General features: G+C 39.4%; 1 protein-coding gene across 4 annotated transcripts; it reads left to right on the top strand.

The window, feature by feature from the left end:
- On the top strand, window positions 9,039–16,750 carry LOC109843393 (bZIP transcription factor TGA10). Of its 4 annotated transcripts, none has more exons than XM_020412324.1 (11): window positions 9,041–9,411; window positions 10,279–10,379; window positions 11,268–11,320; window positions 11,406–11,579; window positions 11,728–11,796; window positions 11,891–11,950; window positions 12,050–12,127; window positions 12,215–12,287; window positions 12,390–12,661; window positions 14,586–14,825; window positions 16,064–16,748. In XM_020412324.1, the coding sequence occupies exons 1-11, from the start codon at window positions 9,281–9,283 to the stop codon at window positions 16,211–16,213; spliced, it is 1,401 nt and encodes a 466-aa protein (XP_020267913.1). In that variant the 5' UTR covers window positions 9,041–9,280; the 3' UTR covers window positions 16,214–16,748. The 4 variants fall into 4 exon arrangements, with proteins under 4 accessions (XP_020267915.1, XP_020267913.1, XP_020267914.1 ...); XM_020412325.1 differs by having other exon boundaries at window positions 10,282–10,379; XM_020412326.1 differs by lacking the exon at window positions 11,728–11,796 and having other exon boundaries at window positions 9,039–9,411; window positions 16,064–16,750.

The raw sequence follows: 27,199 nt of genomic DNA on the forward strand, positions 1-27,199 counted from the left end.
TGACAACGTTATACTAGGGGAGTCGTGTCAACACACGATAGGTTGCTTCGGTCATCTAACCGATGAGTTGTACTATCAGACTGGGGGTATGAACAAGTCTCGCAAGAGATATACCCGAGAAACAAAATCTTATTGCTCGTACACCAAACTAATCAGGGCAGTATTATCAGCGTGTAGCTACCCCAAGACCACTCCGCAGAGGGTCTCAGTATTTGAGAGGATCTTTAACGGAACGACTAAGTCCAAACCAAAGCATCTTCGTAAGAAGCGATCGACTATTCATGGTGACGAACTTCCAGAAGTCACAATTAACATGGCTGATAAGGAAAAGTCAATTCGACCATCTAGCTCTGACTAGCTTATATCGCATCGTCTAACCCGGTTGCAATCGGAAACTATTAGACAAAGAGATTATTAGAGAATACAAAGGGGATTATCCTCGAATGATGAAGCATTAGATGTCAACTCTGCAGTCGCTTCTGACAAAACGGTGTCAAGCCCAGGACAATCCCATGAGGCATTAATGATCAACACCGAGCAAATCACCAAAATTCTCGAGGATGCTCTAACCAAGCAGAAAGAGGCATTCAAGATTGAAATAGAAATGGCTATGCTACGGATGAGGGAAGAGCATGATGAACAAATTCGGGCTCTGTCCAATCAGTTCGGTGAATCCAACCATCACAACCTTGCTGACCAAGTAGGTAACGGTTCATATGTGGATGAACGTCTCAATGCTAAGAACCGTCCCGTTGACCAGAATACTGGGGATGGTCCCACTGAAGACAACAACACTGAGGGTGGTCCGCCAATGATGACAACACTGGGGGTGGCCCCGTTGTTTGTCTCAGAAATTGTCCGAAGCATGATATAGGGGAGGATGAGAAGATGAAGGATCTCGAGAGCAAGATCAACACTCTGATGTCTGCTCGAGAGGTGAAAAGGATCGGCAAGCATACCCGGCGAAGTTCAACTTGATTAACTTCACGCCGTTTGATGGGAAGGGTTCACCCACTCAACACCTGATCTACTCAAATCCCACTTGGGTATGATCTCCAAAAATGAAGCCTTGATGGTTCGATCATTCGTTGGCACCCTTCACGGGCCCGCCTTCGTTTGGTACCGTCGTCTTAAGTCCGGAAGTATTAATAACTGGGAAGACCTGGAGAGCATATTCCTCACTCATTTCTTTGATGATGATGCTGAGGTGTCAATCAGGACACTCTTCGATGAGAAGTAAAAAAACGACGAGATGGTCGACGACTTCGTCAAGCGCTTCCGGAATAAGGTGATGAACTGCCGAGATCCGATCACAGAGGACTTCTAAGGTGATGAACTGCCGAGATCCGATCACAGAGGACTTCATCCTCCAAACCTGTCATAACAACCTCTCCTTAGACGTGTTGGAAGTTATGGGAGTAGCACCATCCACCAACGACCAATCATCCAAACTTGAACTTCGCCTCCCGTGGTAAGGGCAATGTACCTACAGCAGTTGTCGACGTTAATCAGACGTCGCAACGACAACCCTGAAGACAGCAAAAGACTTCGGATCTGAGACTCTAAAAAGAGTACTCCTTCAAGGACGAAGACGTTCCAGCCATCTTCGAATCCCTCCTTGAAAACAATAAGATCAAGCTACCACCTATCACAAATCAGGAGGAAGCTGACAACACTACGGATCCAAAGTACTGTGCGTACCACAGAAGGGTCCTTCATCCCACCAAAGATTGTTTTGCTCTCAAGAATAACATACAAACCTTAGTTGAAAGCCGGCGTCATAACGCTAGGATAAGCCAGATGAGAACGGCACCACTCGGAAGAGTATACGAGTATAAACTGCTTCTCAATACTCCGAAGAGTATACGAGTATAAACTGCTTCTTAACACTCCGAAGAGTATACGAGTATAAACTGCTTCTCAATACTCCAATAGGAATATGAGTTTAAACTGTTTCCTATCGTTAACGGGAAGTTCCTGGAGAATATTACGCTAATATTCTTAAGGATAACCCAGTCATGTAACTGAATACAATGTCCGACCCAGTTCCACAAAGGAAGCTAGGGGTGGATGATTTATGTAACGGGAAGTTCCCGGAAGAATGCTACATGTAACTTTCTTAGGGATAACCCGATCATTACAATTAAAGTGATAAACACTAAACCCATCGTGATTTCCGAACACTCTTTTGCTGAGATGAGATTCGATCACTTCATTGGATCAATCTTCCCTCACAAAACTCCTATTGGTGTTTGACGACTCATAGTCTTCTACCACAAAATCCCCCACCGATCAGATTAATTGACGGTGGGACCACCAAAACTCCTTTCGTTTGAATTCACTCAAACTTTTGATGCGTCTGTGCACTTAACATTAACGATTGTCAAACCCTTCTGTGTTAAGTATTTGTCACTTAACATCAGGAACCCCCTTTGAGTGATTTGTACAAGTCAACACTCCCACTGTGATTTGTACTCCCACTCCCACTGTCTACTTAGCAAACCTTCCAATAGTTAGGACCACAACAAAAATCCCCTCTCGATTCCTTCCATGAACGAGAGGTCCACAAATCGAACGATCAAACCTTTAAACAGTTAGGATCATCTCAAATCCCCAACTTGGTCAAACCTTTAAATAGTTAGGACCACTACCAAAATCTCTTCTCGATTCCTTCCATAAACGAGAGGTCCATAAATTGAACGATCAAACCTTTAAACAGTTAGGGTCATCTCAAATTCCCAACTTGGTCATACCTTTAAATAGTTAGGACCACAACCAAAATCCCCTCTCGATTCCTCCAATGAACGAGAGGCCCACAAATCGAGCGATCAAACCTTCCTACAGTTAGGATCGTCTCAAACCTCCCACTCGGTCAAACTTTCCTACAGTTAGAGCCAAAACTAAAATCCCCTCTCGATGAACGAGAGGTCCACTTTTAAATTGAGTGATCAAACCTTTCTACAGTTAGGATCATCTTAAACTCCCGCTTGGTTAAACCTTCCCACAGTAAGGACCAAAACCACAACTCACTCTCGATAAACGAGAAACCCATCTTTAATTCGATAATCAAACCTTCCGACAGTTAGGGTTCTCCGAATCTTTTTGATTCTCGGGGTGAAGATCCCACTCTTAGTTTCACCTTCCCGGATTCTTAAAGTGGAGATCCCACTTTGAGTTTCCTTTTGTGACTGGAGATAGAATATAAAATTCTTTCTCTTCAGCTTTGGGAGATAGAATATAAAATTCTTCCTCTCCCACATCGGGTTCGTCTTTGCCCGAGGAGAAGACACCACTTTTGCAAACTCCTAAAATTCGTGCCTCACACGCATGGGGAATTTTATCCCGAATCCTAAGTAGGGATATGTCAACGCCTAACACGCGTTGTCGGTTTAGTTTTTTACCGATTGAAAAAGATACCAGAATCCAGTCTGGGGCATTTCATCCCGAAGCTTAAGTAGAGATGAGTCAGCGCTTAACCCGTGTTGTTGGGTGGTTCGTTCCCGTGAAAATGACCGAGTCTACGTATTTAGTATCGTAGCAACAAAAATTCATGCCTTTTATGCATGGGGAATTTTATCCTGAATCCTGAATAGGGATAAGTCAACGCCTAACACGCGTTGTCGGTTTAGTCTTTCACCGATTAAAGAAGATATCAGAATCCAAATCTGGGGAATTTTATCCCGAAGCCTAAGTTGGGATATGCTTACGCCTAACACGTGTTTCCTGGTAGTCTATTCCCGTAAGAAAGATGAAGTCTACGTATTCAATATCGTAGCACTAAGAGAGTTAACTCTCTTAGCATAACGTCACATGCGGAACGGACTTAAACAATCCGTATGCAAGCCCGATTCAAACGGTAATCGGTAAAGACATGTCAAGTCCGTTGAAGGCTGAGGATTTGCCAAAATCCTAAGTCTACATCTGATACACGTTGCTGTTTAGTCTTTTCACAGGAGAAAGACGAAGTCTACGTATTCAATATCGTAGCACTAAAAGAGTTAACTCTTTTAGCATAATATTATGTGCAGAACGGATTTAAACAATCTGCATGCTAGCCCGACTCAAACGATAGTCGGTAAAGGCTAATCAAACCCGTTGATGGTTGAGAATTTGCTAAAAATTCTATAAATATGGGGCATTGACGTATCAACTTTATTAGTTGGTCTCCTGGCTTGAGCATCCAACGACTTTAATAGTTGGTCCTGCAGCCTAGAATTTGGGACCGTCACGCCCCAATGCCTTAAGAGCTTAAACTGTGTAGAGTCAAGCAAACGTATGAGTATAAACTGTGTTAACGCTGGTCAACGCGTTACAACAAAGGTTGATGCCGGTCAACACATCAGCAATCTCGCCAAAATAAGGCAAACGATGATTTCAAGGAGTTCAATCGGATTCAGATATGAATTTTTGATGAGATGATCAGTTCAAAGTCAACTCAATGACACGAGTTAAGTTCAGAAACTTACACACCGACTTTAATTCAAGATTTCGACAACAGTCAGACGATAAACGCAGCGCCGGAAGAACTTCATCTATTCGACGAAACACTGAATAGACTGAAGGCTGAAGAAGTCAAGAATTGAAGTAGTTCACAGGTCCCTCTACGAAATTAAGGAAAAGGCTTATCTTATCCAAAGCCTTCCAAACTCTTCTATAAAAGAAATGAGTCTGAAATGCTTTGGAGGGGGTATCTATAGGAGTCTAAAAATACCAATAGGTATCTACACATAGCTCGAGACAGAGAGAAGATGATGAACACCATTATCTAAGTCAAAGAGGAATATCCGACACCGATCGATGAATCAACGAACTATTGATGACGTGGCCCGCACGCTCACCGGCCACCACCAAGTGGCCCGCGTGCCCATCAGCCACCAAATCGGCGAACTAAGTGGCTCGCGTGCTCACCGGCCACCACCAAGTGGCCCGCACGCTCATCGACCACCAAAATAGCGTACAGATCAACGAAACGATGAAATACACGTAACAACGGAACGAGTCAAACCTGAGAAAACCAAGAAAGCCGCTGGTGGCCGGATCGCGTCAAAACGATCCGATCGGGCTAGTTGGCTCGGCGACCAAAGGCCGAGCCACCATTTGGTTGCTCGGCCTGATTGGTGGCTCGGCGCAGGGGAGCCACCATTTGGTGGCCCGGCCAGGCCGAGCCACCGGGTGACGTCTCAGCCTGTTTCGATCTAAAAGTGTAATTTTTCGGTTTTGATGGTTTTTCTTGGGATTTGTTTATTCCTGAGCATCCCAACTGGTTTGATACTATGGTTAATTAGTTCTTAACTAAAGATAAGGAGGAATCCCTCGTTCTTATCCAATTACCGGCTTCCGAGGCTTATAAATACGAGCTTGGGTGCTCATTTCTCAGGGCTGGACATCAAGAGGGCAAAACGCTGCCGAATTGGAGAATGGAGCCACGAATTTACAGCAAGGGTTAGCAGATGTTGGCGATCTCCTATGCATAAAGAGTGGAGTTCGAGAGATCTGAGACCCGTCCCCTATTCCTCCGGATTTAAGCTTGGTCTTAAATCTCGAGAAAAGTCGTGATCTCGCTTGGTCGAGATTACGCTACAGCGATTACTTCCTTCGTGAAGTAAGAGCTTTGTTCTTCAATTTGTCAACTGGATCTGATCCACGGCGGGCCATAGATATTAACGTCCCCGGCACAGGCAAAGTTCCCATGCAAGCAGCGGGTGATAAACGTCCGTTGTGCTGTTTGATAAAAGTCGTATCTTTTGTATTTTCATTGTATAAGGAGATCTTATAAAAAGATCAACTTTTATTCGAGTTTATTGTAAACGATTAAAGTTGTAATAGATTTAATCACAATGAAAACAGTGATTTTTGACCCAAACAACTGGCACCAATTTGGGAGAGGGGAGACTTAGTTGACGAATTTGAACCCCTCTCAACAGTGGAGTCTCCTGAGGAAACGTAGATTCAAGGATTTCTGTCATGAATTTCTTCATCTTCTCCCCATGAGGACTAGTTGACCTCATTACATCTTAGATAGATCCTTTTTTATCCTTAATAAAATTTGTATCAAATTGATCTCCATGAGAAACCAGACTCAGATTTGAAGCTCTAAGACCTATATTAAAGATCTTTTTACCACTATTTTTCTTCTTTTTTGCCATCAAGATCTCGGCAGAGGTGTAGGTTAGCAACCCCAAGATTGCGCGCTAACGTACACCATCAGAGCTGCTCCCTTCCCAAGATCGCGCGCTAACGTACACTCGATATATATTGTGATGAGACCTATATTTTCATGTATATCTGTATTATGAGTTGTTGTGGATGTATAATAAAACAGGTTACATGGTATTTGTAGCACAATTTATATACTTGATAGTATTAATATTCTGCCTATCAGGTCATTACCCATGAGTGGGGCATGACAATATAAGTAATAATAGTTTAATTATAATTTAATATTACTTTAAACACATCAAAATACATAGTTCTAAAAATTAGGGCAGGGAAGAAACCAGCAAAGGCAGCAATTTATTAGATCAGCTTTACAATGTTATATATCCAAAAGCGAATAAAATTTCCGAAGACTCTTTAAAGACATGGCTGGGTGAAATTCATACCGGAAATAGAATAACGTTAAAATTGTGAATATTCTCTCTCGCGGCCTACATATTTCCAAGGGATATTGTTATATTTTATTAGTTTTGGGCTTCAAGTTAAATAAATAAATAAGTCGGGGTGAGAATAACAATTCCCCTGTTATTCTATTCCCATTGTTCCTAACAGTAGTCCGTATCTTGGGAGTTGTTGGGGGCGAGGGAGTAAAGAAATGGGTGAGAGCGAAAGCCGGTAGAGTGGGCCCATTCGCTTGCCTATTCTGCGAATGTAAACTGAGCCCAAGTTAGCACCTAAGATCGCTAACGCTTGATGTCCACTTTCAGACTTTAGTCCCTTCGTCGGTCTCAAATGTTGGTGTAGATAGCGCTACCCGTGGGACCCATCTCATAACGCCCCAGACTTTCTAAAAGAGTGGTGGACCTGCTCGCCACCGGCACGTGGCAAGGTGAAGGCGGGCGTCGCATACGTAATGCAAGCGGCATTTACCGGCGGTCACCAGATGAAAAGAATAAATGTCGAGATTAGCCTATTTTCTAAAATGACGAATTGTCTGAAAATGATCATCAAATTCCATTATGCAACGTAATAGTATTTACGATATAATAATATTGGAAAAAATTGTAAAATAGACCGTTTTTACTAATTATTTAGCAAAATAAACCGTTTTGCTAAATAATTAGCAAAATAGACATCTTTTTGGCCAACAGGCCAAAAAGAGGTCTATTATGCAAAACAGTCCCGTATGTTTTAATCACGGATTAGTGAAATTTTCTACTCAGAAAACATACGGGACTACTAGTCCCGTATGTTTTCTGAGTCACTAATCCGTGATTAGTTGGCTCTAAATATACGGGACTAGTAGTCCCGTATGTTTTCTGAGCATTGTTTTTCAAAATCGACCTCTTTTTTTCAAAAGAGGTCTATTTTGCTAATTATTTTTCAAAGTGGTCTATTTCGCTATATATTTCATAAAAATGGTCTATTTTGCAAATTTTCCCAATAATATTACATTAAGTAATCTTTTTATCGGATGTAAATAGGAAAAACCCTAATGAGATTGTGCAGCTGATAAAGTACTATGTTTTTGTGTCTACGCTACATTATAATGACTATTTTAAAGATCATAGTTTGTTGAACTCTATGTATTAGAGATGTGAATGGTTTAGCACCAGAGTTTAGAAGTGTAATGCTTAGATATGCATGAGGCAATTTATATGCGCTACCAACGCCTATAGTAATGAAATAAATACTTTTCATTGACCTAAAAAAAGTTCTTGATAAAACTACGCTTAAAGCTTATTATAAGTGAAAATTACCGAAATACACATAATTTTAGCTTCATATTTATCATAGATTAGCAAAATTACCAAAATACACATAAGTGAAAATTACCAAAATACACATAATTTAACCGAAATACACATAATTTCAGCTTCATATTTATCATAGTTTAGCTTCATATTTATTGATAGTAAAAGTTATTGTCAAATTTTAAAGGGTACATAAAGTATATAAAATATAAAAGCAGAAACTGCTTTTAAAAGAACCATCTGGGGGGAGGGGGGTATCATCTAAAAGACTAAAAGCATCCCATAAAATCAGATATAAAGCAGTTAAACTTAGCATGAACAAAAAGTTTATCACGTGTCAATATTGACTTATTTTTAAAAAAAATAAAAAGCAATATCAAACTGACCTTTAGTTTGGTACAATATATAGAATGTAAAATATTGGTTACTTAGGATCTATATGTACCGATACTATAGCTGCATAGTTAATATGAATTTGGGTTCTCCCTATTATTATTGAAAAAGTAACGAAGAGACCACTATTTTATTACACTTATTCATTATCTTCTAAGTAATTGGTATTCATTCTAAATGTAACATGCTATCACATCCACATATACGAGTCTTACAAACTTCTAACTTTGTACTACAAAAATTATAGTGTATCTACAAGATAATCAAAGTTTATGATAAAATAATGATCTCTTTGCTCTTTTTTTGATAGTGAAAAAGATCCGAAATATAATTAAATAAATTTTTAGCTTGAGACTTTTCATAATTAAATTCATGCTTTACCACCGAGTCAGATCTCAACCATCATGACACAAATTAATTAGTTTTGTGGACTCTAGAAAGATTTTTTATTTTTATTTTTTGCATTTATACTATAGTTGCTTGTACAGACTCAATAGACTCCAACAGCTAGCCAAAATAAAAGTCCAATAAGGACATGATGGTCAATACAAGGAGGGATGGCCAAGTTGCGGGGGGTATGAAAAATCACACGAGGTGGTTCCGGTCACCTTCTCAAGGGCGGTACTATCCCCCTCCGTTCCAAAGATAAAAGAGTAGTTTTCAATTGGTCTACGGCGGTTCTTGTCTTTGTCTTGGAGAACGGTTGAGGTGGTAATCTGACCCACTCCTTATCTGCTCCCTCCCGTCTGCAACTCTCTGAATTAAGTACTCACCTTCTTCTCACTAGCTCAATCCAAACATATAATAAAAACAAACAACAATCTATAGGGAAAGGAGAGAAGAAGTTGGCTAGCTTTTCCTTTTTCTTCAACTCTTTCAATGGGGGAAAACGGGAGTTGGTTTTTCCATTAATGGGCTGTTTAGGTGGGAGGTCCTTCAGAGAAAGAGGAAGGAGGAAGGTTTAGCCAGTTTTCTCAATGGCAAGCAGAGGCAACAACAGTTTTTCTCATCATCAACAAGCTGGGCATGGGCAACATCAGCACCAAGAGAAGCAAATCTCTTTTGGAATGATCCAGCCCTCTTCTTCCATGCATGGCAACTTCAACATGTAAATTAATCACAAGCAATACATATTACTTATTTCGTAGACTTTTATTTTTATTTTTCTATCGTTTTGGTTCCCAGCGATTTGCGTGAGAGATGATCAGAGGTAGTGGAGTTCAGCTACAGAAGAGAAACCCTTACAATTATATGCGTGTCATGAGTTCTATCGATGCCTTCTCCTCTTATATTGGCTATTATATATTAGGGTTTTATAGCATATAAGCCTTGCATTCCAAGAGTTTTGACTCACTAACTTCTAACTTCATCATCCATGTTTTGGATCATCTCCATACATCCTTCTTTTTTTTTTGTTTCTTGTTTTTGTTATCGATTAGATTTATGCAAGAAGAAAATTTATCCATGACTTGGATGTTTCATTTTCCTCAACAAGGAAAAACATAGCGGTATAGCTAATTTAAGCCTTTGGCTTATCTTTCAGGTGTGTGTGTCCCTATAGTACTAGGAATTGAGTTAGAGATCAGGTTCTTGAATTCATTCAACCTTGATTATGGTGAGAATAACAATACGATAGAGGCAAAAGGCCTTTGACTTTCTTAATTTTGAAAATTTTGCATTAAAAAGGCTTTATTTTATGTGACTAGCTAACTACATGGACTTGGGTCATGGAAAGCCGTATTTTCCCTTAATTTCTTAGAAAAAATATTTTCCCATGCCTTTGATTTGTGATGTTAATTAGACAAATCGTGTTCAAGAGAGTCGGCCTGTATATATATGCTTTTGATTTGTGATGTACAAAAGCTTTTACCTCTTTTTTCCCTCGCTTGATTTCATGCAGAGATTTGCTAACTTACTTCAATAATACTAATTTTTTAAATAACTTTCTTTCCCCCAACTTTTATTGGATATTTAGCAGAAGCAAAGAGAGTGGGGCTTATGACTTGGGTGAGTTGGATCAAGCTTTGTTTATGTATCTCGAGGGGCAAGACCATTCATCAGTCCAAGAGCAAAGACGTGAGTCTCTTCCTATTGCCACTGTTTTTGTCCCTAAAATCAAATCTTTTTTTTTATTCTCTATTTTTCTTTTTAATGTCTTTCTATAAATTTATTGTATTAATATTGTGCTAATGTGGAAAAAGCTATGTACCTTGTATGCATCAGTTATAGATTCGTTTTAGGAAAAGCTGTTTTCTGCTGCTCATGAGAAGATCATGTCTCGGTAGATCTCTGTGCACGATGTTAGACCTGATTTTTGCCCAGAAAAGGATATAGACTCTGAATTTTATGAAAAATGAATTTGTGAGAATGATTGTCTCTTCTGCTAATTTTTTTATATGATTAAATTTTAGTTCATTCTTTGTATTCTTTTCTGAATATTCTGTGTAGACTGTGACATGTAACAGAATAATCATCATGATATCCCTGAAACAAATTCTTACAACTAAAAACAAATAGATTTAGATTTTCTCTCTCTTCCTTTTGTTCTCCATTTCTTTTCTTCTGTTTTGAATGTCAGAGAGCTACAAATGCATGATGACCCGGATTCTCTCTCTCTCTCTCTCTCTCTCTCTCTCTCTCTCTCTCTCTCTCTCTATATATTGATGACCCGGATTCTCTCTCTCTCTCTCTCTCTCTCTCTCTCTCTCTCTCTCTGTCTCTCTCTATATATCTCTATTTATTTCTCTACCATGAGTAAGAATGATACATATAGGTTACCAAAACAAAAAAGAACGATATATATAATAATATGTTATAATATTAGGTTAGAGTAAAAGTGGTGCCTTGATAAAGCTCACACACAAGTACAAATGAAATGTGGGCTGTATATATGTATTTGTTAGCTTTGATAACTCCCATTCTTCAGGAGATTTAATGCTTGCAGGGCTTCATTCATGTATGCAGAAACTTTGAACATCTTCCCCTCTCAACCAATGCATGTAGAGCCATCAACAGAGGTATACTACTTCTTTATTTCTTTATCATGAATTTGAAATTATATATAATTTTTTATATTGATATTTTTTTGGCCTTTTTTGGTAGGTTGGGATGAGTTTAGGGTCTCCGGCAAGTGGTGGCTCAAAGGGGACAATGTCAGAGCCAACCATGGAGATAGGCACCAAAAGGAACAACAACAACAACAACAGTAACATTGGTCTTCAAGCTGCTGCTACTGCATCTGAATCTTCAGCCAAGGACACGAAGGCAGTAGTGAAGGTGATCTCTCTCTCTCTCTCTCTCTCTCTCTCTCTCTCTCAAAAAACATAAACTAACCTGATGACGTTTCTACTGATCGAGTTCGAATAATTAATTAATGGTTTTCAAATAGTAACCTTTTTTATATATATATTTTTTCTTTAAGCAGAAGGAAGGGAACAAAAAGGGGGCACAGTCTAGTTCAGAACATGAAGGACCTAAAACACCTGACCCTAAGGTTTAGTTTAATTCTAGAAAAAAAATGGAATACATTAAATAAGGATAATTATCAAAGAATTTACTGAACTAATTATTGCCTTGTATATCTGCAGACTTTGAGAAGACTTGCTCAGAATAGGGAGGCAGCAAGAAAAAGCAGGCTCAGAAAGAAGGCAAGTTAATCAAAAACTAAAATATTCTCTCTCTCTCTCTCTCTCTCTCTCTCTCTCTCTCTCATCCTTAGTTCTAAAAAGAATTTATTTTTTTAACAGGCTTATGTTCAACAATTAGAGTCCAGTAGGATCAAGCTAACTCAGATAGAGCAAGAGCTTCAGAGGGCTAGAGCTCAGGTACATTTTTTTTATTTTACTGCTTTATTTTTTGTGTTTTCCTTTACTCACTGCAATATTCTTAGCTATTTTCTCACAAAATATTAGGGTGTGTTCTTTGGTGGTGGAGGCGTTCTTGGTGACCAAGGACTTCCTGCAGGCATCGGCGGCCTTACTTCAGGCATTAATCTTCCACTCCAAACCAGGGATAATTAAGCTTACATTTTCTTTTTTTAATCTTTTTTCCCATTAAAATGATTTTTCTTGTATTTACTTGGATTAGATGCTGCGGTGTTTGACATGGAGTACGGGAGGTGGCTAGAGGAGCACCACAGGCTCATGTGTGAGCTGAGAGCGGCAGTGCAGGAGCACCTTCAGGAGAATGAGCTGAGGATGTTCGTCGATAATTGTTTGCACCACTACGATGAGATGTTCAGCCTCAAGACCATGGCTGCCAAATCCGATGTCTTCCACCTTGTTTCTGGCATGTGGAAGACTCCAGCGGAGCGATGCTTCTTGTGGATGGGCGGGTTTCGCCCGTCAGAGCTCATCAAGGTCCTTGTAAACCCTAACCCTAGACGAAAGTCATTCATGATTCCAAACCTAAGTCATGAGATTTATGCTAGTATACAGTAAATCATCTTGATATATATATATATATATATATATATATAAGGAAGGGAAATGTAGGTGAAGATCAGACAGCTAATGAATCATGTGTCACATTAATTATAAACTTGACCTAATTAAAATGAACTCAAAGAAATTCTACGTCAATGTCAAACTTTATTTACAGTACGTTGTCACCTAATATCACCTCTACATATTTTCAAGAAATTTCATATAAAATTATCTGAGTTATACTATCTCTAAAAGCTACAGTTTACAAATTTGCTTGCTACTTAAAGATATACGAGTGACACACTTTTTTTCCTTTGTTGTAAAAGCCTTAAATTTTAAATATGTTACAAACAATGCTATACAACTAACGATTTATATAAACATGGTCAAGTACACAATAAATATTGCTTAATTAGAGAAGCAAATTAAAAATTACTTTAAATATCAAAGGAAGTGATAAAAAATATCCTTTAAGTTGGTTAACAACCTTGGGTCAACAATACGAGTTTTTCATATATATATATTTTAAAATTATTTAAAGAGTTCTAAAACTTTTTTTTACATTAGAAAATCAGAATGTTGAAGAAGTTCTGATAATTATAACAACCAGCCTCATCTAAAACGTAATGCAAGATGCTGCCAACTAGTTTGTAATATTCTAGAAATGATGGTTTTGACGAATATTTTATGAAGACAAATTAAAGGGTCGTTATTAGGTTCATAGGAAAGCACTCCCAATATATATATGCTGCGACTAAAATTGCCAAGTATTGCAAAGTATTGCAAAGTGTTTCCTGGTCGTCTCTTTGAAGTAGACAAATTAACTTGCTATATTCAAGAGGTTCAGAATTCTATATTTTTCTGCACTTACTGGAAGATTTTAGGTTCAAATTGATTTGTTAATTTTAGCACAACTTTTTCTAATACCAGCTAGGGAGATCGAAGACATTAGGTGCAAATTACTATAGATATGACTAACGGGGGAATGTCACCAATATCTGTTGGAATGTCCAATTCTCTCTTTTTATGCTAGTCCATGGTTAGATGGACTTTATGGTTCAATTTATGAAGACTTTGACATTGTTCTTCCCTTCTTTGTCACAAAGTTATGTTAAGGAAGGGAAGTTGGTGGTGTGGTATGGGAGTGGATAAATCAAAATGTGACAAATTACAAAAATGTGGAGAAGGCTTTCCTCTAATGGTGGAGATGTGGCCATACCTTCATGTATTTTATAAAGTTATGTTAGTTTTTACCTGAAAATGGGAAACAAAAAGGAACAAGAGTCACCGTAAATGAATGATCGATCCGTTGCTGATCCGTGCAAGCATGGTCCTTTTATTCCCCTACCCTTCATAGTTTGTACACCACATAATAAATGAGCAAAAGTTGCAAAACGCATGGGATACATTCTATCCAGTTATTCATTTTCTAGAGATGTTAATCTTCCCCCCTTTTTTTTATTTTATTGAACTCAACTCATAACACATTTTATTAGATTATGAATTTCTAGGCATAACTAAAAAAAAAAGTAATGTCTCTTTTTATATAACTTCAAAAAAGTAATGCCTCTTTTTATTGTGGTTCCTAACTATATATAACATATAAATCTCCCAAAAAAGAATGAACAAGCGTACGCTTAAAGTGTTTTATTCTATGATTCCTTGACACACACACACATATATATATATAATATATACATATAATGATTCTTTTCTTGCATGAAGAAACATATTTGTCTCAAAAGAATTTAAGTTTCATGGATTTGCACGTTATACATCCTCTTTTGCATATCAAAGAAAAAGTTAGATACTAATTTATCTCCAACAATTTACTTTGTTTGGTAAATTGGGTATGTAGATTCTTTTGAGCCACATAGAGCCATTAACGGAACAACAAATACTAGGAATATGCGCGTTGCAACAATCGACACAGGAGACAGAGGATGCACTTAGCCAAGGGCTTGAATCCCTTTATCAGTCTCTATCTGACACTGTCGTCTCCGATGCTTTGAGTTGCCCCTCCAACATGGCCAACTACATGGGGCAGATGGCTGTTGCCATGAACAAGCTCTCCACACTCGAGGGGTTTGTTCGACAAGTAAGTTTTACTACCTCTTTTACCACTCGCAAATCAAACTTATAGTTAACTGCTAATTTATCGTACATCTTTTATACGTAGTAGAAGTAATATTATCATTATGATCGATTGAGATTTGATATTCTAGTTATAAAATGTTCGCATGGTTTTTCAATCTAATAGTCAAGATGGTTTTATTTCAAACCGGTGCAATCCATTTATTTTGTTTCTTCATATTTTCACAATGTGTTTTAAAATTTTTGCATTCACAAGCATAGATATGTTTGACTTAGACGTTATGTATTAGTTATAGGCTATACTGAAACATTGTGCTCGAATCAGCGGGACTTCTGGAGGGTTGATGAGACATATGGCCTTATTAATAGAATTAATAGTTAAAAACAACATTTATTGGATAGCTTTCTCCCCTAAATTAGGAGAAGCATAAGGAACCTACCAATTTCGAAGGAAAAAACATTATGTTGGAATCTTGAGTAGGTTTTACCTTGATGGAACAAGTATTAGCTCTACTTGTCCTAACAGAACTGGACCTAATTAGGCCATAATTAATTTAAAACAGGGAATTCAATATGATTTTAATTTCTTTGATAGTTTCATTATTTAGTTGTTAGGTTATTGAAAGTCCTAGTACAGCTCAATGGTTTAGGTAGAAATATATATATATGCATGCCACAGTTCTATTATTTTCAAAACAGGCCCTCGGTTAACATCACCTAGTCCACGATCCCTACAAAGAGAATGGGATTTAAGGTATATGCATGAAGGCTCTGTTGCTATCAGAAACAATGATATTTGGAACACGAAGATTGTATTAATTTGACATCTCAATGAATGAAAAATATTTGGCATGCCTCCATGCTCTTCACCTCTCACCATCATATCATGAAAACAGGGCCTAATTGATGTTTATGGTCATGGTATCAAATTTTTCCCTCTAGAATCCTTGCAAAATACCTTGTTTCACACTGTATAAGGCTTCTTCTAACCAAATAAGGCAATAATTCTACATCCATCCTCAACATTTGTCTCAAGTTTAGGTGAATGCTCAATTATTCATCCTCGTCCAATTAAAAGTCAAAAAATGTCCCCCTTTTTCAATGTAACTATTATTTTCCATATATACGTCCAAGTGTGGGTATTCTAATGTTTCTAGTTGTTATGTCTTACTATTTTCTAAGCCTAGTTACCAGTTATAAATGTGTATTATCAGTTTAGCTGATAATTATGAATTCTTACAGGCAGATAATCTGAGGCAGCAAACCCTCCACAGGCTTCACCAAATCCTGACAACACGTCAAAGTGCTCGCTGCTTCCTGGCTATCGCCGAATACTTCCATCGCCTTCGTGCATTGAGCTCCCTCTGGATGGCTCGGCCAAGGCAGGAGTAGTTGCCATCAAAGCGCTCTGGAGAGGGAAAATGGGAGAGGTGATCAAAAGAAAGATTAATCATTACCAGTTGTCTCACTCTCAAATGTTTTCTTCTTTGTTGATTAAAGGAGTTAATTAATATAGAGATGTCAGGGATCTCCTCCATTTTTGTGGAGAAAGATGTATAGGGATCAGACATATATAGATCACAGACAGATATACATTGAATTAATGTTGTATTAGAATAGGGCTTCACCCATTTCTCTACTCTTTCTGATTAGTTAGCTTACCTTTGTATTAAACCAGGAGAGTACTTATAAATACGTAGTTGCAGTGGAGACTTGGGAATTAGTATTTGTATTTCTCAGAAGCAGTGAATGGAGAAGTGGGTTGAGGTGATCTTGCAAGATCAAATTTGGGGTTTGTCTCAATTTTTTCTCTCTTTTTATTTTTATTTTAATAGGTTGTGCTGTAATGTACACTAAGCTAGTAGGATGGGGTTGGTTCTTGTCCATGTGGCTCAAGGCGCGGTGCATGCTGTGGAATATTTGGCGAATAGGACAGAAGACAAAGGGGTTGCAAATGGACGTTGGCTAAAATGTTGAAAATTTCGATCAACATTTGTTGTCCGGTACTTTAATATTTGATTTTTAAAAAATCACCAAATATTAACATATAGAGAGAACATTTTTTCGATCATAATCGTCAATGAGAGAAGAGAAGAGATAAAGATCAGCTCTGCCTTTGTTGTCGCATTGTGCTCTAGCCTCTTTAATATACCTTTTTTTTAGTCAATGAAAACTTTTATTCATTCACCAACATGAGCATTGTTTGTACATCAGAGTTCTCAGAGAAAATTGAGAAATCTCAACTGTCAAAAACAAAGAAATGAGCCACAAAGCTCAAAAACAGTGCAGGAACTTGCAAAGATATTGTCCAACCTTTACACTCCTTAAAAATGGAACAATTAAGAATGATCAGGAGGATGGAAATTATGAATGTGGAATGGTGGGACAACAGATGGTGGAGCCCCCCATGCTTCCCCATGCTCACCCATACTCTCTTGTCCCCTCTTCTTTGCCTATAAATAGAAGAGGTGAGGAAGAGAGAAGTTATGGGAAAGAAAAGAAAAAGTGTTGTGGAGAGTAAGTGAGAAGAGTGAGTGAGAAGAGAAGAAAAAGAGAGCTTGTGAGTTGTAAAATTTTGGTATTCTCCTCATAGTGAACCCACCTCCCGTGGACGTAGGCAAGTTTGTCGAACCACGTAAATCTTATATATTAAACTGTGTGTTGGCTATTGCTTGTAGGTTCGCTTGACATTCAGTCCTAGAACTGCTGAGAGGAAGAGTGTATATCTCACTTTGTTGAGATATTTTACTTTTATTCTTGTTTCCTTTGTGAAACGAGAATATAGAGGTTGACTTGAGCTTTTGTGAAAACAAAAGCCAGAATTTTCTCTCGGATGATATCGTTTCCGCGACGTGAAGACGCGATTCAACGCCCCATAATTGGTATCATAGCTCTTTATTCAGATTGAAGGTGGCAAAATTTCTGATCTGAGGTGATGCTTGATTATTGTGTAGTAAACACAAGGTATTTGTTAAAATTCCTGAGAGAAGCGGTTTTATTAATACAAGCAGAGAATGACGTCTTATAGTAAAACAATTAAAATTGAAAGTACGAGATTAAAAATTTTAATGGGAAGAATAATTTTTCCTATTGGAGGATACAGATAAAATTCGTTGATTTGGGAGAAATTGCACAAGACTTTACTAGGAAAAGAAAAGAAGCACAAAGATATGTCCGATGAGGATCGGTAAGAGTTAGATCTCGAAGCACGAGCTTCGATTATCCTATGCCTTAAGAGGGATGTTGCTTTCTTGGTAAATGGAGAGGAAACGGCTGCGGGCGTGTGGTCAAAGTTAGAGAGTACCTTCATGATGAAGAGTCTAACAAATCGGATCTACTTAAAGTTCAAATTGTATACTTACAAAATGGAGGAAGGCTCGTCAATTCGGGAGTGTATTAAAAAGTTCGATAGGATCATATCGGATTTTAAGGATATTAATGTGACAGTAGAAGATGAGGATCAAGCACTTCTTCGATCTACTTCTTTCTTTATCGAAGTCTTATGAGAACTTGGTATAAATATTGATGCTTATAGGAGACAATAAGACGATGGATGAGACTAGAATGGCGCTTCTGACGGATGATCTTCGAAAAATTACAACTAGTGACATGGCCACTAGTGGTAACAAGGAGAAAGCTCTGAGACTATTTGCTAGAGGAAGGGTCAATGAGCGAGGAAAGGGCAATGAGCGAGGAAAAGGCAAGGGAGAAAAGTCTAGATCAAAATCCTGACCTCTTGTAGGAACATATCATGAACAAATATTTGTACAAAGAAGCATAATTTGAATTTCTGCACTGGAGAAGTAATTATGGGAAGAAATTAAAGGTTAATGAAGAATAAAATCCAAGATCTCTTCTTTTAACAAAAGCCCATTGAATTAATGAAGAAAACAAGCAAAAGGCCTAAGAATCCAAGCCCAAAAGCTCAAAGAATAAAAATGTTTCCTTAGGACTTAAGTCTTCATCCAAGGGCTCTCATTCATTGTTGTTTACTATAAATAGGGGTAGAGAGTGAGAGGTTGAGGGTGTAAAAAATTTTGTATCTCTATTTGGAGAGAAGGGTTACTCTTAATTGAGAAGACCTTCCAAACTTATAACTTTTTGTTATAATTAATAAAAGAATTTTTTTCACCACTTTAATTTTTTTTTTCTTTTCTTTGTTGGATGATGAAGATGAAGATGAAGATCAATTTGAAGGTTTGTTTTTATTTTCTCTTTTATTTCTTTTTTTTTTGCTTATTAGTTTAGATTTAATTCTATGCTTGTAGTTAGATTTTATTTTCTTATTAAATAGCCAAGAGGGTAGAACCCTCTTTCCTTAGATTTATTTTATGCTTATAAGTTAGATTTTTTTTTGCATTTAATTCTTGTAATTTAGTTTGTAGTTTAGATTTTGTAATTTATTTTGTAGTTAGATTTTAATTTCTTGTACTATTCACCTTGAGGCTAGAACCCTCTGTTTGGGTTAAAAGTTGTTGTTTTATTGTGATTGAATCTATTACAACTTTAATCGTTTACAATAAACTCAAATAAAAAGTTGATCTTTTTTACAACTTTAATCGTTTACAATAAACTCAAATAAAAAGTTGATCTTTTTATAAGATCTCCTTATACAATAAAAATAACAATAAACTCAAATAAAAAGTTGATCTTTTTATAAGATCTCCTTATACAATAAAAATACAAAAGATATAACTTTTGTCAAACAGCGTAACGGACGTTTATCACCCGCTGCTTGCGTGGGAACTTTGCCTGTGCCGAGGACGTTGATATCCGTGGATCGTCGCAGATCAGATCCGATTGACAGATTGATGATCAAAGCTCTTACTTCACGAAGAACGTAATCGCTGCAGCAGTAATCTCGACCAAGCGGGATCACGGTTTTTCTCAAGATTTAAGACCAAGCTTAAATCCGGAGGAATAGGGGACGTGTCTCAGATCTCTCGAACTCTATTCTTTATGCACAGGAGATCGCCAAGATCTGCTAACCCTTGCTATAAATTTGTGGCTCCACTCTCTAATTCGGTAGCGTTTCGCCCCCTTGATCTTCAGGCCCTGGAGAAATGAGCACCCGAGCTCCTATTTATAAGCTTCGGGAGCATGTATTTGGATAAGAACGAGGGATTCCTCCTTATCTTCAGTTGAGAACTGAATAACCACAATATCAATTAGTTAGGATGCTCAGGAACGAACAAATCCCAAGAAAAACTGTCAAAACCGAAACAGGATCAAATCTGACCGAAGCGTCACCCGGTGACTCGGCTTGGCCGGGCCACCAAATGGTGGCTCGGCCTTGTGCTGAGCCACTGGCCCGACCGAATCATTTTGACGCGATCCGACCGTCAGAGGTTTTCTTGGTTTTCTCGGGTTTGACTCGTTCTGTCTTTACGCGTATTTCATCGTTTCGTTGATCTGTACGCTGTTTTGGTGGCCAGTGAGCGTGCGGGCCACTTGGTGGTAGCCGGTGAGTACGCAGGCCACTTGGTTCACCGATTTAGTGGTCGATGAGCGCACAGGCTATTCGATTCGCCGTTTCACTTCATGTGTTCATCGGCATTGGATAATCCTCTTATACTTAGATAATGGCGTTCATCACATTCTTTCTGTCTCGAGCTGTATTCAGAAACCTATAGGTAATTTTTGACGCCTACAGATACCCCCTCTAAAGAATTTCAGACTCGTTCTTTTATAGGGGAGTCTGGAATGCTTTGGATAAGATAGGTCCTTTCCTCAATCCCGTAGAGGGACCTGTGAACTACTTGAATTCTTGACTACTTCAGCCTTTAGTTTATTCAGTATTTTATCGAATAGATGAAGTTTTTTCGGTGCTGCCTTTATCGTCTGACCATTAACAAAATCTTGGATTGAAGTTGATGCGTCAGTTTTCGAATTTAGATCTTATCGTTGAGTTGACTTTGAACTGATTATCTTTGTCAGAAATTCATATCTGAATGTGATTGAACTCCCTGGAATCATCCTTTTCCTTATTTTAGCGAAATTGTTGATGTGTCGACCAGCATCGGCCTTTATTGTAACGCGTTATCCGGCGTTAACACAGTTTATACTCATACGTTAGCTGGAGTCTACACAGTTTAAGCTTTTAAGGCATTAGAGTGTGACGGTCCCAAATATTAGGCTGCAGGACCAATTATTTAAAACTGATTCATCTGTATGTGTGGATCTTATCCCGAATTTGTTAGATGCCAAGTCACGATACCAACTAATGAGGCTAGTGCGTCAATGACTTTCGCATATATAGGATTTTTGGCAAACCCTCAGCCATTAACGGGTTTGATGAGCCTTTACCGATTACCGTTTGAGTCGAGCTAGCATGTGAATTGTTTAAACACGTTTTCACATGTAACGTTGTGCTAAGAGAATTAACTCTCTTAGTGCTACGATATTGAATACGTAGACTTCGTCTTTCTCACGGGAATAGACTACCTGGCTACGTATGTTAGACGTAGACTTAGGATTTTTAGCAAATCCTCAGCCATCAACGGATTTGACGTGCCTTTACCGACTACCGTTTGAATCGGGCTTGCATGTGAATTGTTTAAACCCGTTTTCATATATAACGTTGTGCTAAGAGAGTTTAGTGCTATGATATTGAATATGTAGACTTCGTCTTTCTTACGGGAATATACTACCCGGCAACACGTGTTAGACGCCGACTTATCCTTACTTAGGATTCGGGTTAAAATTCCCCGTGCGTGTGAAGTACGGATTTTGACACTATGAATAACAACCTACCACAATGTCTAATATGTGGGCTTTTATTCTTTTTATGGTTAAGAACTAACCGGCAACGCGTGTTAGGCATTGACTTATCCCTGCTCAGGATTCAGGATAAAATTCCCCATGCATAAAGGCATGGATTTTTGTTACTATGATACTGAATACGTAGACTCGGTCATTTTTATGAGAACTAACCACCTAGTAACGTGGGTTAAGCACTGACTCATCCCTACTTAGGCTTCGGGATGAAATACCCCAGACTTGGATTCTGGTATCTTTTTCAATCAGTAAAAGACTAAATCAACAATGCGTGATAGGCGCTGACTTATCCCTACTTAGGCTTCAGGATAAAATTCCCCAAATTTGAATTCTGGTGTCTTTTTTAATCGGTAAAAGACTAAACCGGCAACGCGTGTTAGGCGTTGACTTATCCCTACTTAGGATTCGGGATAAAATTCTCCAGACTTAAATTCTGGTGTCTTTTTCAATTGGTGAAAGACTAAACTGGCAACGCATGTTAGGCGTTGACTTATCCCTACTTAGGATTCATGATAAAATTCCCCACGCGTGTAAGGCATGGATTTTAGGAGTTGAAAAAGTGGTGTCTTCTCTTGAGGCAAAGACGAACGCGATACGGGAGAGGAAGAATTTTATATTCTATCTCCCAAAACTAAAGAGGAAAAATTTTATATTCTATCTCCAGTTACAAAAGAAAACTCAAAGTGGAATTTCTACTTCAAGAATCCGGGAAGGTGAAACGAAGAGTAGGATCTCCACTCCGAGAATCAAAAAGATTCGGATAACCCTAACTGTCGGAAGATTTGATTACCGAACTAAAGATAGATTTCTCATTTATCGAGAGTGAATTGTGGTTTTGGTCCTTACTGTAGGAAGGTTTGACCAAGCGGGAGTCTAAGGTGATCCTAACTATAGGAAGGTTTGATCACTAGGTTTGAAAGTTGACCTCTCGTTCATGGAAGGAATTGAGAGAGGATTTTGGTTTTGGTCCTAACTATAGGAAGGTTTGACCAAGTGAGAGTGGGAGTGTGAGATGACCCTAACTTTTATAGGCTTGATCGCTCGATTTATGGACCTCTCGTTCATTGAAGGAATCGAGAGGGGATTTTGACTGTGGTCCTAACTGTAGGAAGGTTTGACCAAGTGGACAGTGGGAGTAGGAGTACAAATCATAGTGAGAGTGTTGACTTGTACAAATCACTCAGTAGGGGTTCTTGGTGTCAAGTGATAAGGACTTAACACGAAGGGGTTTGACAATTCGTCAAGGATTGACAAATCAAAATTCTAAGCATTATATCCGGACTCTAACCATGAAAGTGTTGAGTGCACGAACATGCAGAAGTTTGCATGGATTAAACCGGAAAGAATTTTAGTGGACACACTGTCAATTAATTTGATTAGTGAGGGATTTTATGGTGGAAGACTATGAGTTGTCAAACACAAATGGGAGTTTTGTGAGGGAAGATTGATCTAACGAAGTGATCGAATCTCGTCTCAGCAAAAGAGTATTCGGAAATCACAGTAGGGGTTTAGTGTTTATCACTTTGTTCATAATGATCGGGTTATCCCTAAGAAAATTACATGTAGTATTTTTTCGGGAACTTCCCGTTACATGAATCATTCACCCCCAGCTTCCTTTGCGGAACTGGGTCTGATATTGTACTCAGTTACATGACCAGGTTATCCTTAAGAATATTACGTATAAAAATTCTCCAGGAACTTCTCGTCAAAGGTAGGAAACGATTTAGACTCATATAACTATTGGAGTATTGAGAAACAGTTTATACTCGTATACTCTTCGGAGTGTCAGAAGGAGCAGTTTATACTCTTATACTTGTTGGAGTTGTCCATTCGACCTAATTGAGCGATATGACGCTTGCTTCAACCAGGGTTTGGATGCTATTTTTAAGAGTAAAGTAGTTCTTGGTGGGATGAAGGATCCTCCTATGGTACATGCAGTACTTTGGATCCGTGGTGTTGTCAGATTCCTCCTGATTCGTGATAGGTGGTAACTTGATCTTGTTATTTTCAAGGAGGGACTCGAAAATGGCTGGAACATCCTCGTCCTTGAAGGAGTACTCTTTTTAGAGTCTCGGACCCGAAGTCTTTTGCTGTCTTCGGGATTGCTGTTGTGATGTCTGATTAACGTCAATGACTGCTGCAGGTGTCTTCCCTTTACCACGAGAGACGAAGCTTGAGTTCGGAGAGTTAGCCGTTGGTTGGCTTCTCTCAGTTTTCTTCCTCCTGAGTAAACGTTCAGCCTACTCTCCGCGCGTCTTCAACTCTTTCCATGTGTTGGACGGTTGGACTCCTATAACTTCCAATATCTCAATAGATAGGTTGTTATGATATGTTTGGAGGATGAAGTCCTCCGTGATCGGATCTCGGTAGTTTATCGCTTTATTCCGGAAACGTTTGATAAAGTCGTCGACCGTTTCTTCGTCTTCTTGTTTCTCCTCGAAGAGCATCCTGATGGATACCTCGGCGGCGTCGTCAAAGAAATTACTAAGGAATGAGCTCTCCATATCGTCCCAGCTGTTGATACTTCCAGGCTTGAGACGGTGATACCAATCGAAGGCGGGCCCACGAAGGGTGCCAACGAATGATCGAACTATTAAGGTTTTATTGTTAGAGATCATACCCAAATGGGACTTGAAGTAGATCAGATGTTGAGTGGGCGATCCCTTCCCATCTAACGGCGTGAAATTAATCAAGTTGAACTTCGTCGGGTATGCTATTGAATCCCACTCTCTTGGATATGACATGGAATGCCGATCCTTTTTACCTCTCGAGCAGACATTAGAGCGTTGATTTTGCTCTCGAGATCTTTTATTTTTTTATCCTCGCTCGTATCGGGCTTTGGACGATTCTTAAGAGGAACAATAAGGCTACCCCCGGTGTTATCATTTTTGGTGGGACTACTCCCAGCGTCGTTGTTTTTAGTGGGGCCACCCCCAGCATTCTAGTCAACAGGAGGGTCATCCGCATTGATGTATTCATCCACGTCTGAATCACTAGCTGCTTGGTCAGCAAAGTTGTGACGGCTGGATTCACCGAACTGATTGGACAGAGCCCAAATTTATTGGTCATGCTCTTCTCTCATCCGTAGCATAGTCATTTCCATTTCAATCTTGAATGCCTCTTTCTGCTTGGTTAGAGCATCCTCAAGAATTTTAGCGATTTGTTCGGTGTTGATCATGAATGCCTTATAGGATTGTCCTGAGCTGGACACCGTTTTGTCAGAAACGACTACAGAGTTAGCATCTGATGCTTCATCATCCGAGGATAATCCCCTCTACATTCTCTGATAATCTCTTTGTCTAATAGTTCCTAATTGCAACCGGGTTAGATGATACGATATAAGCGGGTCAGAGTTAGAAGGTTGAATCGACTTTCCCTTATCACTCATATTTATTGTGACTTCCAAAAATTCGTTACCTTGAACGGCCGATTGTTTCATGCGAAAACGTTTTGGCTTGGACTTAGTCGCTCCGTTAGCTATCATCTCAAATACCGAGACCCTCTGCGGAGCGGTCTTGGGTAGCTACACACTGATAATACTGCCCTAATTAGTTTGGCGCATGGGCTGTGAGATTCTATTTCTCGGGTACTTCTCTTCTGAGACTTGTTCGTACCCCCAACCCGATAGTACAACTCGTTGGTCATATGACCGGAGCAACCTATCACGTGTTGGCACGACTTTTCAGGTATAACGTCATCGTCTGACGAACACGTTTCCTTCTGAGAGCTTGCTGCCTTATTGGCGTTCTTAAGAGTCACGTATTTGGAGCTATGCTTTTGGGAGCACGAACTCTTGATGGGCTCTTGGACTTCAATTCATCGTCCAAGGCGGTCAAGTGCAGGGGTTTCCCCATTATAGGAAAGCTCTGACTTGTTGCGAGGGTGTGTGCGACCTCCAGCTCTAGTGGTTGCTCAGGGTTCAGTCACCGGACCTAAGCGTTCTTTGATTAAAACTTTTCCTCGATCCTCGTGCAAAGGACCCAGGCGATCCATCATTTTCATCTTGAAACGGGACAAGTCTCCGTGGTCATGAGGCTTCACCGGAAGTGCGTAATTCATCGGGATAGAAACAGGGGCTGTCGGAGGCTTAAACGGGACTGCGGGAGGTGAACCGGGTGCGAACCGAACCGGACCACGTGCCAACTGAACCAAACCGGGTGTGAACCGGCGCGAACCATCCACTTGGTGGCTCGGCTTACGCCGAGCCACCACTGGGGCTCTGTTTTGGCCGGTCCACTAGATGGTGGTTCGCGCATTCTGGCAGTTCCGGGCGCTATTTGACTTTTTGTCGACGTCGTTTTGAACTTTGGTTTCCAGACTTGGCATGGTTTCTGTGGCCTCTTGATCATCTCTTTTTTCTTCAACTTCTGCGTTTCTTGTACGAGAATCTGTGCATGCGCAATCAAGGCGCGGTGCTTCTGAATTCGCTCCTCGAGGGTTGAGCAGGTCCGTTTCACTTGGATCCACTCATTCGCTGTTGGTTTGGAGAAGAGGCCTGTAGGCGTTAAAAATTGCCCATAGGTCCTCAAACACAGTGCAAGACAAGGAAAAAACGATAAACGTTATTATCCAAGTCAAAGGAATTCATCCAAAATCAGCAAGGCGACGAAGCGTACGCAAAACAAAGAAACTGGAAGAATCACGCTCGCACAGTTCCGAGTCACCAGAAGCTGACTCGCACAGTTCCGAGTCACCAGAAGCTGACTCGCACAGTTCCGAGTCACCAGAAGCTGACTCGCACAGTTCCGAGTCACCAGAAGCTGACTCGCATAGTTCCGAGTCACCAAATGCTGACTCGCACAGTCCCGAGTCACCAGGACTCTTGTTGGATATAAAACCTCCCCAAACACGGATTTCAATGATTTTTAAGGATTCTTTCGTCCCAAAACCTCTCCAACTGCTCTGAGGTTATCCATAAACACGTTTAGACAGTTATAAACCGCAGATAACGTTTAAACATCAATTCCTACTAGGAGACACATCTCAAAAAGCCTATAAATAGAAGCCTAAGGTCTTCTTTCAAGGGGATCAGAGATCTGAGATTAAGAAGGCGAGGTGCTGTCAAATTGACCAGTCAACCACGAATTTCAGAGGAGAATCATCAGAGCTTGGCGAACACTTTCATAAAGAAAGCCCCTTCGAAAGGTTTGTGATTCTTTTCCCTTCTTTCCTCCGGATTAAACTTGGTTTTAATCTCGAGAAGAGCCACAATCTCGCTTGGTCGTGATTGTCGCTTCCGTAATTGTTTCCCTCGTGAAACAAGAGCGTAATTATATTGTCGATCGGCTTTGGTCTGCGGTGGTCCACGGACTAACGCGTCCCCGGCACAGGCAAAGATCCCACGCAAAGCAGCGGGAGATAAACTACTGCTGCGTTTTGTTTGATAAAGTTGTAATCTTTATTTTTCGTTGTAAGAAGATCTTATAAAAAGATCAACTCTCTTTTCAGTTTTGAACTTGTAATCGATAAACGGTGTAACAGGTTTGAAAACAATGGAAAAGGCAACTTTTGACCCAAACAAACTGGCGACCACAGTGGGAGCCGACAGCTTTTCTGCAAAAGCTGTAGTGTCGCAACCAAAGATCGTCATACCGATCAACG

Source organism: Asparagus officinalis, chromosome 5 (assembly GCF_001876935.1).
Source record: "Asparagus officinalis chromosome 5, Aspof.V1, whole genome shotgun sequence".
Taxonomy (NCBI): Eukaryota; Viridiplantae; Streptophyta; class Magnoliopsida; order Asparagales; family Asparagaceae; genus Asparagus; species Asparagus officinalis.